The following is a 25,522-nucleotide window of genomic DNA, read 5'->3' on the forward strand; positions in this document are numbered from 1 at the left end:
AAGTAGAGACCTTATATTTACACATATTTATAAGAAGTCTCCATTCTTTATACATAAAAAAAGGTCGAGGGTCATATTAAGAGGTCAAAGGTCGAATATTGTGACATCATCTAGTGATTCTTTTAATTTTTTGCATTAAATATATTTTTTAATCGCCAAAACTATCTGTTCAATTTTCCTCATTTTGACACATTTTAATCTGGGTTCCAATTTAATCATTCTGTTAATTTTTCTTTTGTAAAAATTGAATTATACATTTTCTCTTAAGAGAACTTAAGGTGTAGCATACTTACATGTAAATTTTCAATTCCTGGGCTATGTATGGTCTATTTTTCATAACATTTTACATGGTTGTATATTTTATTAAGAGGTAATTTTTAAACGTTTGTGATGTTTTTATACAGTAAAGGTTGCTTGTTAGTTGAACACATATAAAGAGCATACCACTAACTGTTTTAGTTACACCTGATCACCTTTAGTTATCTTATTTGATGTTTTATATTTGACTTTTTACAAGTTGTACACAAGATACTATAGGATTAAACGTTCTTTTTTCAGAATTTATCGATGTGTAAACTCATGCCTTTGTACTCACAAACTGAATAAAAGTGCAAAGCACTTTTATGTAAAGTTTGTGAGTACAAAGGCATGAGTTTACACATCGATAAATTCTGAAAAAAGAACGTTTAATTCTTATAATTCCAATTACGAAGTTTTAAGATTATTTCTCTTTGAAGCCTCCATACAATCTGTCATTTCTGTAGGTTGCACAACAGTATTAAATTTTGCTATATATTCTTACCAAAAATGCGCAACTTTGAGTAGGTGGTATTAACTGAAAACAAACTTTTGAGAAGTTTCCTTTTCAAATCTTGTAAAGCAATTCTTTATAAAGATTATAGTACCAAAAAATACATAGCCATCCAGCAAGGCACGCAAGTTTGTTTCGGTCGAAGTCGAGCAGGTGCTTGAAAATCAAGTCCAGGACCTAATCACTCCCCACTCAATTACAGTATAAAGAAAAATCAGCACGCCCTAATTTATAATGAATATAGTCAATACAGGAAGTTCACATATTGTTTTTCATCTCATAAAAAATTCAGCTCCAGTCTCGTGTTCAAATGCCCGAAACGGAAGGGAAGATTCAGGAATTATTTTGCGTCAGCCATGATTTGACGTGAACCTCAAGTGAAATACTGTTATGACACCTGCAATAAAACTTAAAATTTTTGCTTGTCAGTATAATGCTATTTTCCCTATCTGTAATGAATATTTAATATAATAAAGCAAGTTTCATAAAAATCCGTCTCAAGGTAGGAAAAATATTGGCGACACTCGGTGACAGGGGTGTTCGCGGTGAACACGGATTTCTAAAAATATGGCAAAAGTTGAACTGTATGTTATAATCTTGCGCGTTGAACTTTTGTTATTTTTTCATCTCAAAATTTTAATTAATGCATACTGATTCACATAAGGATTAAAAATTATTTAAAATATGTTTGCTTTGTATAACAGGGCGAAAGAAGTAGTCTTTGTCATAAGGAAGGGGGGTGAGGTTAAAAAGAGCATTGAAATAATACATGTTATTGAAGTATCATGGCGTTTTCTGCTTAATTACGATTGTTTTGCCTAAATGATTCTTTTTTTCTAACCAGATTTCTGTATCTGTTACCACTGTGTTCCAAATTAACCGATATTTACACAAATTCAGAATTTTTATTTTGCTCTGGGTTTAGTCTAAATTCTTTAAATTTAGATTTTGAAATTGTTTCTGAGTAAATAATGTTAACGAGTGTGATGGCAAGGTATTTGTTAAAGTGTCTTCTAATTTTCATGCATTTCTCTCAACCCGATACATCGAAATCAGGCCCTTGTGTGGTCAAGATAAATTGTTTTAGAGGAAATCTGGACTAATTTTCTATGCTCCATTACACGCGAACGAACGGCAATGACGGCCAAAAAATGCCATTATTTCTCATTTTCCGTCTAAACTCACGAAATTAAACCTCAAATTATAGACTACAATATTTCTAAGTATAAAATCTGGTTTTACTGCAAGTTGCACAACAGTATTAAATTTTGCTATATATTCTTATTAACTGAAAACAAACTTTTGAGACGTTTCCTTTTCAAATCTTGTAAAGCAATTCTTTATAAAGATTATAGTACCAAAAAAACATAGCCATCCAGCAAGGCACGCAAGTTTGTTTCGGTCGAAGTCGAGCAGGTGCTTGAAAATCAAGTCCAGGACCTAATCACTCCCCACTCAATTACAGTATAAAGAAAAATCAGCACGCCCTAAATTATAATGAATCTAGTCAATACAGGAAGTTCACATATTGTTTTTCATCTCATAAAAAATTCAGCTCCAGTCTCGTGTTCAAATGCCCGAAACGGAAGGGAAGATTCAGGAATTATTTTGCGTCAGCTATGATTTGACGTGAACCTCAAGTGAAATACTGTTATGACACCTGTACAGCGTAGGAATACTTTATGCCGCGATGTGCAAATGAATCGCAATCGAGATGGACGTCGATAAAGTTCAACTTTAATTGTCAAAACATTTAATAAATAAGCTTATAAAACTCTTAGAATATTGTTTAAGTCAACAAATATCGTAAATACAAGTAGACTTCAAAAGAATTCGTCCTTGACCATGCATATAGGCCTAGGCCATGTTGACAATATAACGACAGACGCTCTAAAACGAAAGTAGCAGACCGACGACAATCTTGATTTGCTCTGGTTTGTTCAAAGACGGGACAGAATATAGGATGTAGAAAAATGAATTTGATGCTAATGAGGCAAGAGTCTAAGGTACGTTTCTCTTTCCTATCATAACGCTACCGAGAACTGAGCTGATTTGTTTTGTAGGCCTATTAGGAGCGTCGAGAATGTGACTTCAGAGATTTAAAATTCACACTCGTGATCTAACAGTGACATAAACATAATATTCCCGTCTGTCAGTCCTGTATGTCGTCAGTTTTGTTTTTATTTAAATTCAAGTTTCTGTAATTTCTTAGCTAAAACACTGAATAGAAGTAGGCATAACGATTTGTTTAATTTTTTTTTTACAGTAAAAGCTAGATCAAGAAAGTAGTTCTGATTGAGAATTTATCGATGTGTAAACTTTTTCTTGAATTTGTTCCCGTCCAATCAAAACACAGGAAATCAATAAATAAAATTAAGATTGGAATTATATGATATTATTTTTGTTAAAACTGAGACATGTGTACAATATTGTGGTCATAATTGATTTCACATTTTGGTGTAATATAAAATTTCCTGATAACAGTGGGAGTATGACTGCTGTATTTGCGACTTTTGGCACCTGTAATTCCTACCTTTGGCTTGTATTCTTTTTCGTATGGTGCGAAGTTTTACTGTTGTATCATGAGTTGATCGCTTTTCAAAGAAATGCAATATATCATGATCACAGGCACGTAGCCTCGATTTTGAAAGTGAGGTGGGGTGGTGGGGGTCAGAAAAATTATTACCAATGTTCCTGAAAAATCTTTGACACACAAAAGCCTGTTAGGATCAATTTATGAGGAAAAATTAATAGAATGATAAGTCAACCCTATACTTAAAATGATAATTAAGTCAACTTCTATACTTGGGAAAATCAGGAGACCTGGGTCCAGGATTTAGGCCAAGGGTGGGACGTAGCTAGTCATATATTGAAAAATTATATCATATTTAACATCTTATTTGCATTTGTATAATGAGCAAATAGCCTTCCACCAAAATGTGAAATCCATGACCCTTGGTCAAGGGTAGGACTAATTCATGTTGGTTACACGCTGAAAATATAATACACAATTGAAAAAAAAAAAAACTTCAACTTTAAATTTTTATTAAATTCAAATCTTGTTTAAATGATCAATTAGCCATTTAAAGCCCTTTTAATAGGCTTTCTAATTGACAAGCCAAAAAAAAATTGCCCAAACTTAAATCTATTACATGGGTAGAACGAGGAGAAAATTTAAATGAAATATGAAGATAACGAACAGTATTCAATATCGAAAGTCCAATGAAACGATACGAATTTGGAGCACAGCAAACACAGACCTCAAAATTTAGAGATGGCCGGGATACAATTATTGACTTCCGAGTTTTTAACATTTTCCACACTATAGTTCTTGTATCTCCAAACAAGTCTAGCTTTATCCGCAATTTCCGATTCATGAGAAGTTCTGCTGCCTTTTGTGGTCTGTGGAGTGGTTCGGTAGTTTAACGACAGTTTAACAAAACCTTTGCAATTTGGTCATCAGCGATCCAGAGCCCTTGTCCATTTTCTTAATCCCCTTCTTAAAAATTCTAAATACACGCTCTGCCAAACAATTGAATGCTGTGTACTACGGTGAGGTCTTCACATGTAGAATACCATTCTCTGTTGTAAAAATGAAAAATTTTACTTGTGAAACAGGTCCAATTGTCTATAACAAGTACATCGGAAATTCCAAGCGTTGCAAATGCCTGTCTGAATTTTTCAATTGTCACTTCAGATGTAGAAGTAGATGTTTTGTAGACCTCCATCCACTTGCTGTATGCATCAATTATGATAAAACAAAACATGGATCCCATGAAAGATCCTGTATAATCTGCATGGATTCTAGACCATGAACAATCTGGCTAATCCCAGGGATGTAGTGGTGCCGCTGCTGGTGTAGCGCTTTGCATCTGACAGTCTTCACATCGGAGTACTTTCCTCTCAATGTCTAAATCTAGTATTGACACACTCCTTGAGTGGTAGATGACTAAAGCAATCTGCTTTACCATTCTTTTCACCCTCCTTGTACAATATTTCATGCTCACATCCTGCAAGGATCAACGCTCATCTCTGAATTCGAGTTGCGGCCACTGTTGGTATGGCTCGGTCAGGTTTGAACAGTCCCAATAGTGGTTTATGGTATGTATATATGAGAAATTTATGATCATAGAGGTACTGGTGAATTTTTTTCACTCTGAATATAATTGCAAGTACCTTTTTTCCAGCTGAGAGTAGTGCTTTTCTGCTGGAGCAAGTGTTCTTAACACATAACCTATTGATTTCTCTCCGTCATCTGTAATGTGTGACAACACCCAATCCAGTTGGCGAGGCGTCACAGAACTTGACAAGCTTCTTGGTTGAATCAAAATGAACCAGTACTGATGAAGATCTCAAAAAGTTTTTTGCCTCTTGCATAGACTTAGAATGTTTAGAACTTCAAAACCATGTTCAAGCTTGGAATACCGTTTGCCACCTCCTAATATAGCAAAAGGATCGTCCGTCTTAAGAAAAGGGTAATTGTTCACTGTAACTTTATAGTCACTGCAAATACGCACAGTATTGTCACTTCTTACTATTGGTGTGATGGGAGTTGCCCACTCTGAAAACTTTACAGGGCTAACAATTCCTTCACAAACTAATGTGTCCAACTTTTGTTCGATTTTCTTCAGTGCAGAGGGTGGGGAATGGCTTTTGAAGTATCTTTTTTTTTAGAAGGGTCAAAATATATTCTTGCTTTCACTCTTTGGACTGTTCTTAATCCTTTCTTAAAGGCACCTGTATACTTCTTAAGATACATCCACATCAGAGTGCACTTCAGTTTTCACTTAAAATACTTCATTCCATCATTGTTTAATGATATATCAAGCCATGGTGTTTTTCCTTTGACCACTTCCGCCTTCAAGTCATATTGCTTATCTTTGTACGTCAAAGTCAATTGCAGTGTTTCTAGTGCGGGAATAAATTTCCCATTGTAAATGGAGGTCTTAAGTTCAACTGAGAGTCGGATTTACACAAAGTCTTAAACGCTTCTTCACTAATCACAGTCTTACTGGCTCCAATATCCAACTCCATGGTCCCTTCAAGTTCAGGGACATGTTAACGAGGTTGGATCCTGATATTTGAAGTCTTAAACTTTTTTGTCAAGTATATTTTTAGTTTCTACACACATAGCGTAATTAAAAATCAAAACAAAAAATGGGGGTCAATATGCTTCTTTTGGCGCTACAGTACATTTAATATGACCTTTTTGCACTGAAATTTGTGTCTTAATCAAAAATCACCTCTTCGACGTTTTTCCCTCCAATGTTTTTATCCAAATAAAGCATGGACAAAATAAACTATTAGTTTATTTTAAAAAAAAGACACATTGAAATTGTGACTAAGAAAAAGTTGCAAATTGCTTCGCATAATCAATTATTTGACCTTTCTGCACTCACAAAATGTGATTTTTCTGGCATTAAAAATTTAACAAGCAAAAATATTATTTTAAAGTCTTTTGCTGAATTTAAGCAGATTGATCAAAGTTATCATATATTCAGAAAAGAAAAACAAAAGTGGGGGTCTATGATGTAAATTTTTAGATATTACTAAAAAGTGTTAATTTTATGTTAAAATTGGCTCAATTTTTTCCTGGACTTTCAGAATATATTTACTATATTTGTCACAATATAATGAAAGAATTCATGAGAAATAACTTAATAGATATTTCAGAACCAGAATAAAACATTTCACTGCAAAAAAAAGCTCTGTGTGCAACCAGCATGGAAAAACAGGAATTTAAACTTAACAGTACTGTATATACTTCAAAAGGGAAAAATCGATCATTTTCTTCTAAAAAACCTTCCGCCACAAAATATAGTTCCTAGTTTAATCCTATTTGAATGGAATTTAATCGCGGTTTTTTCATTGGATATAGTTTAATTTGCATTGTAGAATCCAGATTTAATGTTAGAACTTAAAAATGATGCAGAATTTTAGAAATAAAGGTCCAGACCAAAATCTGCTCAAAGGCTCAGGATCGAACCTCCTTAATGTGATACAAGGTATACTCAGCGTGGTTCTCTTCATCATCAGGTGTATCACATACATTATGTACATCTGAATTTCCTTCTGAAATGGCCTTTTGATCTGTAACTTATAAAATGACTTACAGAGTTTCCTCTTGTATTTTTTTTGTGATATACTTTGTGTGTTTGTGGTACTTTGTGTAATGAAATTCCTTCTCCCCGGTTGGCAGCTTGATATGCATTCATTTTCCTACAGTCTGCGGCAAGATATTCGAATATATGACAGGAAGAACTTTTGTCTTTTGTTACCTTTGTCTTTCTGTGATTTGTCACCGACAATCACTTTGATTACTTCTGTGTTTGCTGTTCCACTGTGTAGGTCCTTTGCTGCAGTCTCCATTGATATGACGATTTCGTATGCTTTCTTAAAAGTTAAATCCTTCTCTGCTAACAAACGACGCTGGATATTATTCTGAAATATGGAGATAACGAACAGTAATCAAGCTCAATAGTCCACTGAAACAATACAAATCGGGAACAGAACAAACAACCTCTAAAAGCATCAGAGTTGGAATCAGGTACCATGGAAGAGTAAGCATCTCCTGTTGACCGGTTACGTAACACCCGCCGTGTGCTCCTTGTCATGATCGGGCAAACGGAAAAATTCGTAGAAAATTCAATATGTAAATAATGGCCTAACAATTAGTATGAAAAACGTTAGTCAGCATTTGACTTAAGGATAGACAGTATTTGCTGACAAGATCATTGTATCGACAATAGAACTTGCGAAATTATGACTTTACGAGACTGTTGATATTTTTTTTCATCAACTTGTTTGTAAGTAGGTTTCCTTGTTTTAGAAATTGTTACCTAAAGCATGCTCTTGGGTATCGAATAAATTGGGAGACATAAACCCCATATGCAGGTGATAAGGATTTATTGCTACATAAGTAAGGAAAGTTGACAGCAGAAAAGTTGAAGTCATCACGTTTATCATAAAGTTTTGTTGTTAGGTTACCATTAACGTCTTTTCTAGTAAAATATCCAGATATGAAACAAAAGTGTCAGACTCTGTGGTATCTTTTATTTCAAGTTCACTGGGATAAATGGAGTCGATAAATGAATGGAAGTAACTATTGTTAATTAATAAGACGTTTTCGATATATCTAAATGTCGAGTCATCCATGATACCACAAACAAGACAATCACGCATCATGACCTCCATGGACACACCAAAATTACAATGCTCTGTTAAATGACATAGTTCGTCCATCTTGCCATCTTGACACTTCAATCCTCGTCACAATTGTTCTGTCTCGTCAGAAAATAAGAAAGGCTCCAAAAACATCAACACATGGTTTACTTAGGCGGAACATACAATGACAACATAACATACAAAACCAAAATCATAGCACATAGACAATTCCGAAATACTACATTAAGGTACATCTATTAGTTCTTTTTTATTCACATGTTAAGCGAATGATATCAGTCATGTATATAATAGACAAGTATATTTAATATAAATTGAAAATGAAAAAAGAATAAATGATCTGAACAAATATACATGCGCCAAATAGAATGTGAAAAAAAATAAAACGATTATAATTTTCTTTATATTCCTCAACTACTTGCAATTTTACAAGACATACTTATTTGTACATTCAACAATGTAAAGCCTTTTTTCGTTTGACAGTAGGCGCCGTTTTGATATTTATTGCCATTTATTGATATCACATATCGGAAAGGTGATATCGCCTATTCGAATAGGTTATATATTTATTTATTTCTAATAGTGATATCACCTATTCGAAAAGGTGAAATCACTTATTCGAATAGGTGATTTCACCTTTTCACTTTGGCGAAATCACCTATTCGAAACAAATAAGTGATATTACTTATTCGAATAGGTGATAACATCTAATCAAATTGAATAGGTAATATCATCTTTTTCGACTTGGTGATAACCCTTTTCGAATTGGTGCTATCACCTACTGTTTTGAATTGGTGATATCACCTATTCGAAAGAGTGATATCACCTATTTGCATTTCTTACAATATTAAATAATGAATGATTTTTTTTTTCAAGACAATCTAGCATCAATGCAAAGTAAAGGAAATTTTAAAAGGCTTTCAAAGAACAATATTATTTTCTTAGCATTGATTCAAAACTAACGATACTGATTTCTTTACTCTGAAACAAACTTAAAAAAAAATTAAAAGATTCTCTTGACTTGTTGAACTTATTTTAGCCACACCCTCAACAAATCGGCCATGTCTTAAGAGAAAGTCTCAGGTTTTTAAGTCTTCTGTAGTAGCAAGTCTCAAGCATTATCTCCACAAACGACTTCAAATTGGAAAACTTGACATAGTATAAAATTCTAAATTTCAGTTACATAATAATCTTGTAAAGAGGCACCTTATTTACGTGCGGGAATTCTTTAGTTGCTAATAGTTAATATTAGCAGTGCATGTATAGTCTTGGAAGCAGTAGTTTTTTTGTTTTGTTTTTTTTTTAAATTATTATATTCGAATAGGTGATATCACCAATTCGAATAGGTGATTTCACCTATTCGAATAGGTGATATCATCAGTTGAAAAGGTGATTTCACTTTATGGCAGTAAATACCAAAACGGCCCATCATAAATTTTGGGTTATCTTAATAAGGTATATATGGAGCTTTACAGATTTCCATTTAATGTTATAACACAATCTAGGAAAATAACTTAACTTGCAGCTATAAGCACAGAACACTTTTGGTTCTCTCAGTCTTAATCCTCGTACATTACATAATCAACCTTATCCGGAACACGTTTACACCCGGTCACTGAAAATATTTGCATGTCATCTGGGAAAAATACGAGTTCACTAATGATTTTTTGGACTATTTCCTCTGGTATACTGTCCCTTTTATAATAATTTCTGGCTACCAGATAATCTCTAATACACTTCTTGACATGCTTCCTTTCCAGCGGAAGAAACGGAACATAAGCTGTGATTAGGTGCTTGATGATGACGTCACTCAGGTACATGCCACCTGAAAGAACATAACGTGTAAAAAAGATGATTTTTTTTTAGATCACTGCTACGTAGGTAAACATATAACATTACTGCCAATAGGACTTGTCTTGAGAAAAGATTTCAACTTATTTGTTTTGGAATAGCTACTGATAATTGGGAAAAAATGTCTCAGCATGGCCATTATAGTTCTGGATATGTCTTTTGATTGATTGTACAATGCTGTATTTAAAACAAAATAAGGGTCTTTTCTAAATTAGGAAAAGTTAGAGAACTTTATTTATAGAAAATCTAACCAGTTACTCAAAAAGGGTAATGGAGGAGGCTAAAATGATTCTATAAAAATTTTACTTAATTTTTTTTTTTCAGTAATAAACATGCAACTATGCTATACGCAATTCACAAACCTCGGAATAAAGATGCGGATTTATTTAAAAGTGTTTCAATAATTACAGCGGAATATTTCACTGTGTTCTTCTTTGAATCTCAATGTTTTTCCTAGCTAGCTAGCTAGACTTCTGCTTCATGACATAAAATAGTCGGATAACGATCAGTGATCGATCTCAAAAAAATATATATTCGAACAAAACAAATCTGTGGACAAGGCATAAAAAGGAACCCCTGGAAATTCCAGTAGTGGGATCAGGTGCCTAAAAGAGTAAGCATCCCCTCTCGGCCAGTCATACCCGCCGTGAGTCCTTTGAGTTGATCAGGTAGACGGAATCATCCGTAGTCAAATTAAGTAAAAAAACTCTATCATGTCAGTCAAAATCAGACCGATTTGTAGGTTGTATTTGCTAACAAAATCATTTTACCGACCATGGAATTTACAAAATACTGACTTTAAACGAGGTTGTTGAAATCCATGTGACATCAACTTATCTGTTCGTAGTCTGCCTTGGTTTAAAATTTAAGAACTATGAACACTTGAGTAAATTGGGAGACATAAACAAAACAATAGATGCAGGTTAAAGTGGAATAATACTATATAAATAAGGAAAGTTGACGATGAAAAAGCTGAAGTCAACACGTTTGTCAAACAGTTTAGTTATTAGTTGGCTCTTATTGTCTATAGTCAGTAAAGCATCTCAATATGAAACGGATTTGGCAGACTGTGGCGTCCTTTGAGTCTATTGGGATATACTGAGTCGACATATAAATGGAAGTAACTATTATTAATTGATAAAATGTCGTCGATATTTTTGAATGAACGAAGTTAATTGACACTTAATAGTTTGATAGTAGCTGAAATTTTATTGCAAAATGAATGAAAATTATGAAGTACCAACATTTAACTTGATTTTTAAGGCCAGTAGCATTTTTTTCACGTTTTGTGCATACATATCTATTACGAAGGTTCCATAAGAACCCATCTTTTGAAGAAGCTTCAAAACAAATTTCGTCTACTCTAACCTAAATCAATGGTTCTAAACAAATAAGTTGCAAAGAAAAAGCATTCCAGACGTTGCTGAAAATATATTTGAAAATCATTCACGTTTAAATTTTTTACTCCTAAAACTACATAATTTAGTTTTTTTTAAAAATTAATTATGGATCCGTTGAAGAAATTAAATACCACATAGTCTTTCGTTTTCAATCACTGTATAAAATAGGTTTAAAAAGGATTAATGTACATGTATAACTTTATAGAGATAAAGGGTTTTCAGCTTTCATTCTCTATAATGTGCACAAAGAAGACTGCAATCATCATTTTGACCTTATAAAGCCGCACTGGATGAAGGGGTTCATTGCTTCTCCTAAGGGACATGCTGCATTACATAGAGTCTCTAGAATACACATTGAGAGATTTTATTACTCCAATACTTCATATATATACTCTACATGAAGTTTATACGTAATATATTAATAAAGTAATCATGAGGCTGTTTGCAGTACATTTTGAGCTAGTTAACTGTACAGATTTGTATTACATAATTAAAAAATCGGAACTACTGCGATGATTAATAGACTTTTTCCTTAAATGTTAGAGTTTAACTTCCTGGAGTACATTCTGTGTACAATAGAACCTCGTTTATCCGGACGCTTTGGTTTCCAGACAAAATCTGAATTGCCTTGATTTTAGTTATATGGCCTTTCATACCACTGGCAATAGTAAAGAATGCTGCTTTATTTCACTATGTTTTATCGATTAAATATTTTACAATACACATCTAAATAACACTTGTTTAAATAAAATAAACAGTACATTGGATATAACATTGTTTATATGGTCAGGTACGCAGTTTCTAATGAATGAACTTTCCCATAGCCAATTGTCTGTAGAGCTGGTCGAGAAATGAAAATATACCCAAGCAAACTGTCGGTAGTCTAATTTTAATTTGAACTCTGATCTAAATTTAAAATTAGTGTTCAAAATTGCTGAAAACAAATACTAGTAGACCTACAATGAAAATTGAACAGCAATATAACATGACGTTAACAATCACTGTCACCTACTTGAGTTGGTGTTAAGAGTGACCTTGCTGATGAGTTGTTCCATTTCATTCAAACCAATTCTTTCTCTGGAACTCCAATGTTGTAAGGTATGATGAGAGATTTCTTTTCCCGCCGTGTTACTGAAAAAAAAAACAATAAATTAGAGATCATAATAAAAAAAATCATAAAGATATACAATATCACCACACGTTTATTTGTTAGTCCTGTTTCAAAAAGTAAGTTTAAACAGCAAATATGTAATATTTTTAAATTTAAGTAAATTTAATTTTTTTATTTTATTTATTCATTTTTTTTTTGTTTTAGTAGGAATTACATTACCCTAAAAAGTACAATTTTAGTAAACAAGAGTACAGTCCAGTAAAAACTACGTTCCAAAATCTGAGCTATTACCGTTAATAAAGATTTCAAGTCATAATTATACTGAAACGCAAAAGAAACGCAACAAGTAGTAATCTACAAATGTTGGAATATTTTATCTAATGATTTTCAAAAATGAATACAGTAAGGTAAAACTCGATTTAAAATCATCAGAGATTTGATAAAAATGTTAAATGATTATCTTTTAACTTTAGAAAGTAACACATGAATGTTAAAACACCCCCACCCCGGCCATTCAATTACAGCGTGCAAGACTACCATGTGCAACAGTTGCAGCTTGATTTCTACGATGCAATAGGTTCAACAATCTCGAGATCTGAGCGAAAGAAATATTCTTTGCCATTTTTAAATGCCTGTTTTTCAGATGATGAGGTCGAATTTTCTCTAGCCAAGCGCAGTGTAGTAACCCTTGGACTTCCGGTCCAAGGACTGTCATTTATGCTAGTGATACGCAAGAGCCTAATGAGGCGTGATGTAGTGCATATTTGCATCTGCTACTCTCCATCACCTTTAATTTGAGATCTGCCAGCTAGAGCAATAGAAATGCGCACTTAAGTCATTTTTAGGAAGCCATGGCATCGCTTAATGAAAAGAAAGGAGAATTTATTTTTTGAAACATTGCTGCGTTACTTATGATGAACAGATACAAATCCTTAAAACCCCATATTATTGCCAAATGTTTTGTTAAACAATTTTTGATTTCTGTTAAGCGGACTCAAACTTAACTTCGGGTAATGGTATGAAAATCAATCAACCGTTAAATTACCGATATTTACAAAGTTGAAGATGTCCTTACTTTTTAGATAGAAAATTATATCCTATATATAATATTTCCCCATAAAATAGGATGTTGCGTTTCTTTTGCGTTTCAGTATATTATGAGCAACTGGTCAGAAAGAGTTTCAGTGATACTCTGTATATAAATATTTCAACAACATGACACATTTTCTCTGCTTCATGAAACGAAAATAACTTTACCTTTCTTTGTTCCTCTTAAAAGAAAGATTGGAATTCTTTTTGATACATGATGCAAAAAGAAATCCTTGCGAAACGAATCGTTACAATACCATCATTGCTAACCTTAAAAACAGAAAGGTGGCCTTTCTGTAGTCAGTGCCCGCCAGGTGCTCGTAGAAATCCAGGTATGGTGTCAAAGTATCAATTACTCCAGGTGGCATCTTATCGATTTCATCGAATATGAAAAAAGACCGCTCACATTCTTTAACACTGCTTTCAACCAATTCCCTTAATTTGTCCTAAAAGCAGAAATAAGTAATAAAAGCGTATAATATACATCTCTCCAATAGCTGTGAGTGCGGTAGATCTTTGAACTACTAGTATTTCCCGAAAGCTTGCGCTAGAAGACTAAATCCTATCAAGGATTTGATGAAACAGCTATCCCACTAACAGTTAAGGGATAAAGGTTTTATCATCGTATAGTGATGCAAATTATACATGCATAACTTTACTTAGGGGCGAATATCATATTTCATACCACATGGTATAGCCTTGCTTTGAAGGTAATTTTCAACCTAAATATATCATAAACTTCACACATAAAACATTCAACGCTATAATAAACAAAGATATCTTTATTATTCAGATTTTTCCTGTTGAGGCACACCAAGTCCAACAAATAGACCATGTCTTTAGTGAAAGTCTCAGGGATTTCTTCTGTATAGTAGCTAGCCTCAAGCATTATCCCCACAAAAAACTTGACATAGTATAAAATTCTGAAAACTTTTGTTTCATTATTACCTTATAAAGAGGCACCTTATCTTTGTGCGGGAATTCTTTAGTTGCTGATAAGAAATGGACGTACTTGCTCCTCATTCCTTCTCGATATAGACCCTCGGCGATAATTTTGCTGACATGGTTTTTTCCTGTGCCAGTCCCTCCATGAAACGAGAGTGCAAGTGCTCTTGTCGGATTTTTTATCATGTGAGCTTGCAGGTGCTTCATGACAGTATCAATAGCCAGATGCTGTCCAAAGACTCTGGCTTGAAGGTCCTCATGGAGGGCTATAATCATATGAACTTTTTATATTTTTTACCTAAAAATGATTTCAAGGTTTATAAGGACAGAAAAATTTAGCATGTTAATAGTATTGCCGACATGTTGTAAATCGACAATCCAATCAATATTCTTTTTTTAAGCTTCTGCAGTGTAGATGTATTCACATAATACTCTACAAGTAGTTATTCAAAAAACTATCAACAATTAGTTAATGAGTCAAAGATTTGATTAAAAACGCAATAAAATTTATCATTAGCAATTTTCTCGAAGTAACTGCTGGTATTTTCACCTGTAACATTTAGGTGTGTCCAATCCGCTGGACAGCATTCTTTAAAATAACACTTCACTGGTGTGTATATTCCTGCAACCACTGCAGTTCCCACGCCCACAATATCTAAAAATGATTTAATTCGAGGGATCCAAGTAGATACAACACAAAACACTATCCATTTTACAGAGCCCATGAATGAATTCCGGAATTCCGAGAAAAACAAAACGAAAGTGGAATAGTTGCTGAGGAAGTGATGTAGCACTTAATGCTATATATTTTTTTTTCTTATCAATAAAAAATTATCTCTATCCAATAATGTAGGTTTTATATTTTTGTAGTAAATAAAATAATATATGTATATAAATCAAACTGTGTATAATGTTTGGTGCTGGGGGATTTCCGATTGATTTTTTGATTTTAAGTCCAAGATATTTTTAGCACTTCTATGCGCATCATTGCTAAAAAGAATTAAATACAGGATTAAATTCCACTGATTATAATGATAAACAATATGTGTTCTATAACGTTGTTTTGGTTTTGCCTATTTTGTTTTTCGTTTAAATGTGTCTTTCTTATAGAATGTCGATTGTTAAATAATGAAACACCCATTTCTTTAGAAACAAGAAAGCAATATTCGACGTAACTTTCAAAAAACCCACTTTCTGCGATAAACAATACGAGTTTTCATGAAATGCGGATTAAATTAAAACAAAAACAAAAAACAAAACAAAAACAAAAACAAAAAAAAAAAAAAAAAAAAAAACCCATCCGTTTAGAAAATCTTGGGTAGGATGTTTCTTTAAAACTTCTCTACAAGTCAGTGCATTTGTCCACAAAATATTTTCGCAAGTCAGCCCATTGAATGGCATTTGTCCAAAACATCTCTTCTGCTAAAGGCAGCGACATTGAGCGGATTTATTCATCATAGTGTTCCTAGTAAAGTCAGCGGCATTTGTCCAAGGCAGTGCTTCCAGTGAAGTGAACTACATTGAATAGGAGTTTTCTTTTGAATTCCTTTTGGTTATTTTCCCCCTCGTTTCACTCCTCCGAAAATAAATATTTTCTTGACTAATTTTTAGAAAAACAAATATGGTAGGAGAAATTCTCTGAGATTTCACAACTGCCCTGTACCAGGAGAAGGAGCAGATACAGATATTAGTGTCTGCAAACATCATCTAGCAATCGAACTCAAAGATGATGATATCTTCAGATCACATCCAATAGGTAAACCTAACAAGGATGGTAACATACAAATTATTTGTCGTTTCAAGAACTGGAAGATAAAAAACAAAATATATGTAGCAAAAAGAAAACTGAAGAAATCCGGCATCTTTATTACCGAAGACCTGACCAGATATAGACAGGCCATAGTAAAAGAACTTGCAAGTGCCAAACGAGCCGAAAGAGTGCATTCGTTCTGGACTAGTGACGGTTGAATTTTCACAAAGCTCTCTGATAAAGGTCACAAATACCTAATCCGATCTAATAAAGAGCTGCACGAACTTGCTCCACCTCAGTGGACAACATCTGACCCAGAAGCTGAAACACCCGATAACCAGTATTAGTGACTTCACTATCGACTTGTTATCAAAATGTGTCTAAAATAATTTACCATGGTTACTGACTTCAGCTCTCATTAATGAATACTAAATAAGAATACCTCAAATAAAGTATGAATTCACTACACGGTAACAGTTTGAAATTATAAAAAAAAAAAAACAAAAAAAAAAAAAACAAAAAAAAAAAAACAAAAAAAACTCTCTCTCCTTTCATTATTACAGTATGACCACTGTTTTTTTTTTTTTTGAGAACCATGTATGTAGTTTTCACACTGTTTATATTCAACAATTCTGCCCCTACGCATCTTGTTTTGTTTAGTGACACACATTTGTCACTTTTGTTACCCTTGTTTACACTTTTTATTTTCACTTTGTTTCCTTTATCTTTGTATATACGCTTTTGTTTTTTGTTTTTTCTTTATTTTTATTTTTACTCCTTATTTTGTTGTCACAGTTTATCCAACATGAATTCAAATGATTTTGATATTTGTTATTGCTTGCGGCTCTTACAATCAAATTTCTTCATTTGTTCAAATTTTTTAGCCAATGGCAGGTAACACAGTGTCACAATATCGAGCTGCAATAGGAATTTATTACTCAAAAACCAGATGCACAGTCAAATCAATGCTACTCTGTATCTTTGATTTTAGAAACGTACTTTCATATCTATTACAGGTTTCAGATGTTCAAATGTATAGCCAACCAGAGTATGAAAAGCTCAATTCATGTATATTTTTGCTTGCAAATTATTCATCTACTATTATTATTGTCTGGCGACATTGAAACCAACCCTGGTCCGAATGGTGTTTCTATTCATAGTTTAGATATTTTTCACCTTAACATTAGGAGTATTAGAAACAAAATAGAAAGCTTAACCTCTCATGTAACTGACTTCGATATCCTATGCTTTACAGAAACACACTTGGACGCAAGAATAAGTAATTGCGAAACTTCAATTGAGGGATTTAATACAATATTTCGAAAAGATAGGAATTCGCACGGAGGAGGGGTTCTTGTTTATATATCTGAATCTCTTCGAGCCATAAGACGCGATGACCTTGAACCCACTTTAATAGAATGTATCTGGTTAGAAGTGTGTATACCTACCTGTAATTTTTTTCTCTGCTGTGTATACCGTCCACCAAATAGCAACAAATCCTTTTGGAATAATCTTATGTGGTCTATAGAAAAAGCTTCTGATATTTCCAGTAAAATAATTTTAGTTGGAGACCTTAATGTAGATTTCTTTAACATTCCTCGAACACACATCATGAATGAAATTCTGTTAAAATACAATCTCACAAACACTATCCATGAAGCCACTCGTATCACAAGCTCATCGAACACACTTATTGACCTAATTCTAGTCAATCCAGATATTTCAGTTCTTCACTCAGGCGTGTTACACACAGAGAGTGCAATAAGCGATCACAAAGGGACATATATTTTTCTTAAATCAAGCGTTAATCTAGACCAATCTTATGAACGTAAAGTGTGGGTATATAAAAATGCGGACATAGACAAACTAAATTTACTTATTGAAAATACCGACTGGGCAAACCTCATTTGTAATGCACAAAATGTTAATCAGGCAACTGAAAACTTTTCTTTGGCATTCATGAATATAGTTAGACAATGTATACCTAAAAGATCTGTTATTATACGGCCGAAAGATAAACCATGGTTTGATTCCGCATTGCGCAAAACTCTTCGTATAAAAAATAGACTTAAACGGAAAGCCCAAAAAAGCAAAAAAGACTCTGATTGGACAAATTTTAAACAAGTGAGAAATAAGTTTAATAATATGAAAAAACATGCAATTGAAAATTACAAGAATAATCTAGAATTACATCTTACTGACGCTAGCAAAAACAACTCGAAACTATACTGGAAATTATTGAAGGATGTTTTTAAAACTAAAGTTACCTCTGACATTCCACCATTACAATATATAACAGATACTGGTTGTACAAACATTGCTTATTCAAATGAAGAGAAAATAGATGTACTCAATAATTATTTTACATCTTGTATCATGTGTTGATGATAGTGGTTCAGAATGACCTAAGGCATATCATGTATGTAACAGTGAAATTAGTAGTATATGTATTACTGAGCAAGAAATAATTGATATTGTAACAATACTTCCTACAAACAAAGCTATTGGTCCTGATAATATAAGCCACAAGATGTTAAAATCAGCAAAGTTTACTATTGCTAAACCGCTTTGTTTATTGTTTAATAGATCTCTGAATGAATGTATTTTTCCCTCCGGTTGGAAATTAGCAAATGTACTTCCTCTTTTTAAAAAAGAAGATCCTTCTGTAATGTCTAACTATAGACCAGTTTCATTGTTGAGCTGTGTTGGAAAAATCATGGAAAGAGTTGTGTTTAAATATATTTATAATTATTTTCATGACAATAATCTTTTTTATAAATATCAGGCTGGTTTTTTACCTGGTCACTCAACAGTGTACCAGTTAATAGAAACATATGACAATATTGTAAAAGCTATTGATGATGGAAAGAAGATGGGTGAACAAGGCGTGCAGAATGCCTATAACTTCAGATATTAATAAAATCATATTCAATTTGTGAATTAAGTATTTAAAATAAAGTTCTCATTATTGAAATTTATGAAATTATGATCAACAAAACTTTTCTGAGAAAAAAGATCACGGAAAAAATTATTCTTTTATTAAAAAAATAAAATGGTATTCGTGGGATTCGAACCCCTATCAATAAAAAGCCGGGGTATCATATTGTTTTGAGACTAACACGCTAACCACTACGCCACGCAGCTCCTGACTAATAGTGGCATTTAAATCATGTTTGTGATATGACCCTTGACTTAATGGACTTCAAGTATTTCTCGGAAAGATGCGAATACTTTGTCATAAAAGTGTACTTTTAAGGTATAGTGGGTCTTTGCTCCATGTTTTTGTAAACCAAAAAATGTATATTTTTATGCAAACTTTTAGGATCAACTTTCAAAAAAATGGAGCGAAGACCCACTCATATCGAAAAATTTTGTTAAAGTATGAGAAAACGATCCTTTTTGTCCTCTTCAGTGTGTGTATGCTATTTCGTAGGCAAATAATTTCAGTCTTTGTGAGATTTTTGTAAATTGTAGAGATTTAGCATAAAATATACTTTAATGTTAGATGAAATATCAAAGAAAATTTTTATATAATTGAGATTTTATTTTTCACTTCATGTTTGTCGCACTATAGGCACTTCGCCCGCCTTGTTCACCCATCTTCTTTTATTGTATGGTATTTTGTGATCTTTCAAAAGCGTTTGATCGTGTTTGGCATAAAGGTATATTATTTAAACTTAAAACATATGGAATTTCTGGTAGTTTGTATAAATGGCTAGAGAATTATTTTGAATGTAGATATCAACGGGTAATGTATCGTAACTTTTTATCAACACCCAAACCCTTATATGGTGGTGTTCCTCAGGGCTCCGTTTTAGGACCATTTTTGTTTTTAATTTATGTGAATGATGTTGCTGATAATATGGTTACTTTTTGTAGATTATTTGCTGATGATAATTCTTTTGCAGCATTCTTCTCATAATATGAAAATTATTGAAAGAGACTTTCAAAAACAAAGATCTAAATGCTCTGGAACTTTGGTCTAAAAAATGGTTATTGAAATTTAATCCCTCTTAAACTAAAGCAATAATGTTTAGTACAAAGAAAAACATAGAATATCCTAAGCTTCTTTTTCAACAATGTCAATTGGACTTCATCTCTGAACACAAACACCTCGGAGTATTTTTTTCACACGACGCTAGTTGGTCACTGCATATTGAAAATCTACTGTCTAATGCCTACAAAAAATTATCTCTTTTGAAAAAATTAAAATTTAAAGTAAATCGAAAAAATCTCTCACTCATGTATACGTCATTTATAAGACCACAACTTGAATACGCTTCAGTGGTATGGGGATGCTGTCAACATAGTGATAACGATCAGTTAGAAAAACTGCAACTTTATGCTGCTAGAATTGTAACAGGGTTAACAACTATAGCTTCTAAAGATTCACTATACTTTGAAACGGGATGGGAACCTCTTAGTTGTAGAAGACAAGAAGCTAGAATAAAAACTATGTTCAAGCTTCATAATAATTTAGTGCCTGAATACTTAATGGACATACTTCAAGATATGCGCTGTAACACATCTAAATACTCTACAAGAAATTCTCAAAATTATGATATTCCAAAATGTCGATTACAGACTTATAAGTCTACATTTATTCCGACAGTAGTTAATGAATGGAACTCAATTCCACTGATGCAGTAGCTCGGCCTATGGAAACAAACGTTCGGCCAATGGACAGACACTTGCGACCCACGGAAACACAGGTGCGGCCTAGGGAAACACACGTACAGCCTACAGACAGACATATTCATCCTATGGAAACACATGCGACAGCTATAGATAGACATACGCGTCCTATGGATACACATGCGACAACATTAGATAGTTATACGCGTCCGAAGGAAACGTACCCACAATATATGAAAACACAAGGGCGATCTTATGAAACACGTATGGAAAGTTATGCTCAGCCCCAAAGAGATATGCCTCAGCAAAACACACGCAGCACAGGTCAATATGATGCCGGACAGCAGCCTCACAATGGCAGTTATATCCAGTATTCGGATCAAGGTAGAGCTTACAATTCAGTGGTATCAAGCGCGAATGCAGGTGGGCAATCTTGTTATTAGGACAGGTCCGGGAGTAGATACTCCAACTTATCTGTAATATCATGGAATGTTAACAAAGGTTTAAAAACTAAGTTGGACGATCACGAATTTGTTGATATTATAAAAGTGTATGATATAATCATTTTGTTTGAATGTTGGATAACTAATAATGATCGTTTAGAATTGCCTTGTTATAATAATTACATTTTCCCAAGAACAAGTGGAAAAGGAGGTGGTATTGTAATTTTTGTTAATAGTATTTTGGAAATGAAAGTATCGGTGGTTGATCAATTTTGCAACTCCGTGGTGTGGCTACTAGTTGAAAATAAGTCGAACGTACATGTTAAACCTATTTTTATACATGTAGCTGCATGTTACATACCACCAGAAAATAGTGTATTCTATAAAAAAGAAAACGTTGATTTTTATCAATATTTGGAAGAATCTTGTGATTTTTACCACAAAGGCTATGTATATGTCACAGGCGATTTTAATGCTAGATGTGGAAATTTAGAAGATTTCATTATCAATGATGTACTCGAAGAATCATTAGCGAATAATATACAGTTCTTTGTAGATTATGACACGGTTACAAAAGAAACTTGTAGATATAGCATAGATAAAGGAATTAATAATTTTGGTAAAAAATTGATAAACTTATGTCAAACTACGGGATTACGCATTGCAAATGGTAGAAAGGAAAAGGATTGTAAGGGAAATATCATTTTCTTCAACGCAAACGGTATGAGTACCATAGATTATTTACTGACAGACGTGAATAGATTAGATACTGTTTTTAATTTTCAGACAGGAAATTTCAATATCTTTTCTGATCATGCGCCAATTACTTTTGTCATAAAAACTAATTTTTTAAATACAAGTGTCGTATACACTGAAAATATCCAAATATCAAACAGATCCAGGATTTTGTGTAAATCAGTCAAATGGAAAGAAGGTTCTGAACTTGAAGCTATTAGTACAGTAAGAGAAAATCAGGATGTATTTCTGTCATATGTTCATAATTCTTTTAATACACAAGAGGAGGTAGATATTTGTGTGGAGAATTTCAGTAAGACATTGTGTGATATTATGACCCCCTTTTGTAAGGTCACTGACGGTCTGATACATACAGAAAGGAAAATAAATAATGACAAACCCTGGTTTAATGATATCTGCAAGTCTAAATATCAAGATTACAAAGAAAGTCTACGCTTATTTAATACAAATAAATCTACTGTTAATAGAAACGCACTTTGTGACAAGAAATGTGATTACAAAAAAACCATAAAGAAATTTAAGCACATTTATGAACGATACCAGGGAAATAACATGGAATATTTAAGAAAGTATAATCCAAGACAATTTTTCAGGTTATTTAAGAATAAGAAAAAGATAGGTAATTATATAACAGCAGATCAATTTTTTGAACATTTTAAGAGTGTTTTTGAGAACAAGAACGAATCTAAAAATGTTGATGACAGTGTTGAACAGCACGCAGCATCTTGCTATGAGGAATTAGATATTCGTATATCTGAATTAGAAGTAGAGAAAGCAATTTTGAAACTTAAGTGTAATAAGAGTAATGCAGATGATGGTGTAATTAATGAATTTTTTATTAAATGTAAAGAAGTTATGATTCCTATTCTATGTAAACAATTTAACAATATTTTTGATTCGGGTATGTATCCAGATAGTTGGTCAAAGGGATGTATTGTACCAATCTTTAAAAAGGGCGAATTACATGACCCAAATAATTATAGAGGTATAACATTGGTTAGTTGTTTAGCAAAATTGTTTACGTGTGTTCTGAATAATAGATTGTTAGAATGGGACCAAAAATATAATATCATTACAGACGCCCAGTTTGGTTTTAAGCCAGGTGCAAGTACAATTGACACTATATTTATTCTACAAAGTTTAATTAGCAGGACATTGAGAAACAAAAAGAGATTATACTGTTGCTTTGTAGATTATTCAAAGGCTTTTGATTTAATTGACAGATCTAAGTTATGGTACAAGATACAAACAGAGGGTATACAAGGAAAAATGTTATGTATTATTAAGTCTCTATATAAGAATGTTAGAGCCTGTATAAAACACCAAGGAATATTGACAGACACATTTTGTATTTATGCCGGTGTTCTGCAAGGGGAAATATTATCACCTGTATTATTTTCCATGTATCTGAACGATTTTGAACGGCATTTTATTGAAAATAATTGTGCTTCAGTTGAACTCCAAATGATCAATTTGTTTCTAATTATGTACGCAGATGATACAGTCCTAATAGCGGAATCAGTTGAAAGTTTACAAGAAATGTTAAACACTCTTTATAGCTATACAAAAGAATGGAATTTAACTGTAAATGTATAAAAAACAAAAATTGTAGTTTTTAGAAATGGAAAGTATGTAAAAAATGAAGAAAAATGGAAATATAATGGTAACAATGTGGAAGTTGTGAATCAATTTAACTATTTAGGAATGTTATTTAACTATAATGGTAAATTTTTATCCACACAGAAACATTGTGCAACACAAGGTAACAAGGCAATGTTTAGCATTTATAGTAAAATGAAAGATTTAAATTTCAATGTTGAGACTCAGATTAATGTGTTTGATACTTATGTTAAAAGTGTGTTATGTTATGGAGCTGAAATATGGGGGTTTCATAAAGGTCAAGATGTTGAAAGAGTGCATATTAATTTTTGTAAAAGAATACTTGGTGAAAGAAAAAATACTTGCAATAGTGCTGTTTATTATGAGTTAGGTAGAATACCACTAGATATATATAGAAAGCGCAGAATATTACAATATTGGTTAAAATTAAGAAAAAGTAATAATTGTACATTGAGTGCATGTTATCAAGATATGGTGGAAAATAAAGACCCCTGGATTATGAATATAAAAAATGAAATGTACACTCTAGGTTTACGTGACTTGTACCATAGTAATCAAAAAGATATTATATTAGACATAACATACAATAGAATGTGTGATGTTTTTAAACAAAAAGCTATATCTGATATATGTAGATCACCAAAATGCATGTTATATAAGCATTTAGTTGACTATTTTTGTTTGCAAGGTTATTTAAAGAAACCTATACATGTAAAATACAGAAAAGCAATTACTTGTTTTAGACTCTCAGCACATAATTTAAAGATAGAAACGGGAAGGTATGATAATTTAATAAGGAGTAATAGGAAATGTGATTTATGTAATTTAAATGATATTGAAGATGAATTTCATTTTTTATTCATTTGTCCAGTTTTTCATGATTTAAGAGACAAATTCATCAAACATTACTACTCCCGAAGACTAAGTGTCTTTAAACTAATACAACTATTTTGTAGTACAAATACCAAAGATGTAAATCAGTTAGGGAAATATATATATCATGCTAATAAATTACTATTAGAATGTTTAAAACAATTAGCTAAATAATAGAATGTATGTATCACAAGTTTGTAAGTGTATATCATGATATTGTACTATGTATGTAACTGATAAATATATTATATTGTACTGTAATGCCTATGGGATGTACGTCCTACGGAATATAGAACTGAACTGATTCCACTCGAAATTCGAAATTTACAGTCAATGTCAAAATTCAAATCTAAAATTAGTATTAAAAACTCTGCTCCACCATCATACTTTGATTACGGTAACAGACGACTAAATGTTCTTAAAACCAGACTACGGCATAATTGCGTATTGAATAGCGACCTTTTAGATGCAATTTAATATCAAGTCCTTTGTGCTCGTGTGGTAAAGGATACATATCATTATTTTCTTGTATGTCCAAAGTATGAGAAAGCCAGAAAAGAATTTTTAAATAAATTTTTACATTTTGACAAGATCCACATTCTAGATACTCATGTCTTATTATGGGGGGGGGGGGGGGGTAGATTCATTGAATGCTGCAGAAAATGAACGTCTCTTTTCTTTTGTTCAAACATTTATTAAACATTCTGGTAGATTTCCTTGTTAGCATTAATTAATGTATCAGTATATGCATTGGTACAAAATTAAGTGTATCTATATATCAGCAAAATGCATCGATTTGTAAACTTTTGCAAATATTGTATACTTTAAAACTTCATGTTTAACTGTGACGATTTAAATGCGTAATTTACATGTAGGGAGAGGGCGTAATAAGTTTTCAGAAATTGTGCCCAATCCCATTGTATTTATAAATTACAATAAAATATGTTCAAACCAAACCAGAAAAACAAAGAAAAAGAATAATTTATAGGATTGTTGCGTTCCTTACAAATCGCATTAAACAAAGGAGAGTTATTGTAATATAATAAAAATTTATCA

The 25,522-nt window shown here is 32.6% G+C and overlaps 1 protein-coding gene across 5 annotated transcripts in view; it reads right to left on the reverse strand.

The window, feature by feature from the left end:
* Positions 1 to 9,388: 9,388 nt before the first annotated feature.
* LOC133192602 (torsin-1B-like) overlaps positions 9,389 to 25,522 on the reverse strand; it is a 53,368-nt gene continuing 37,234 nt past the window's right edge. The window contains exons 1-5 of one of the 5 annotated variants that reach the window (XM_061328597.1): positions 14,940 to 15,114; positions 14,393 to 14,655; positions 13,715 to 13,890; positions 12,257 to 12,375; positions 9,391 to 9,818 (exon numbers count right to left, since the gene is read on the reverse strand). In XM_061328597.1, the coding sequence (XP_061184581.1) occupies positions 9,553 to 9,818; positions 12,257 to 12,375; positions 13,715 to 13,890; positions 14,393 to 14,655; positions 14,940 to 15,114 (999 nt within the window). In that variant the 3' untranslated portion in view covers positions 9,391 to 9,552. Of the gene's footprint in view, positions 9,819 to 12,256; positions 12,376 to 13,714; positions 13,891 to 14,392; positions 14,656 to 14,939; positions 15,115 to 25,522 lie in introns of those variants that run through there. The other 4 variants (XM_061328633.1, XM_061328612.1, XM_061328605.1 and 1 more) reach the window with 4 other exon arrangements.

Source organism: Saccostrea echinata, unplaced genomic scaffold (genome assembly GCF_033153115.1).
Source record: "Saccostrea echinata isolate AGI-Se365-2 ecotype Australia unplaced genomic scaffold, CSIRO_AGI_Sech_v1 ptg000001l, whole genome shotgun sequence".
In the NCBI taxonomy this organism is placed as follows: domain Eukaryota; kingdom Metazoa; phylum Mollusca; class Bivalvia; order Ostreida; family Ostreidae; genus Saccostrea; species Saccostrea echinata.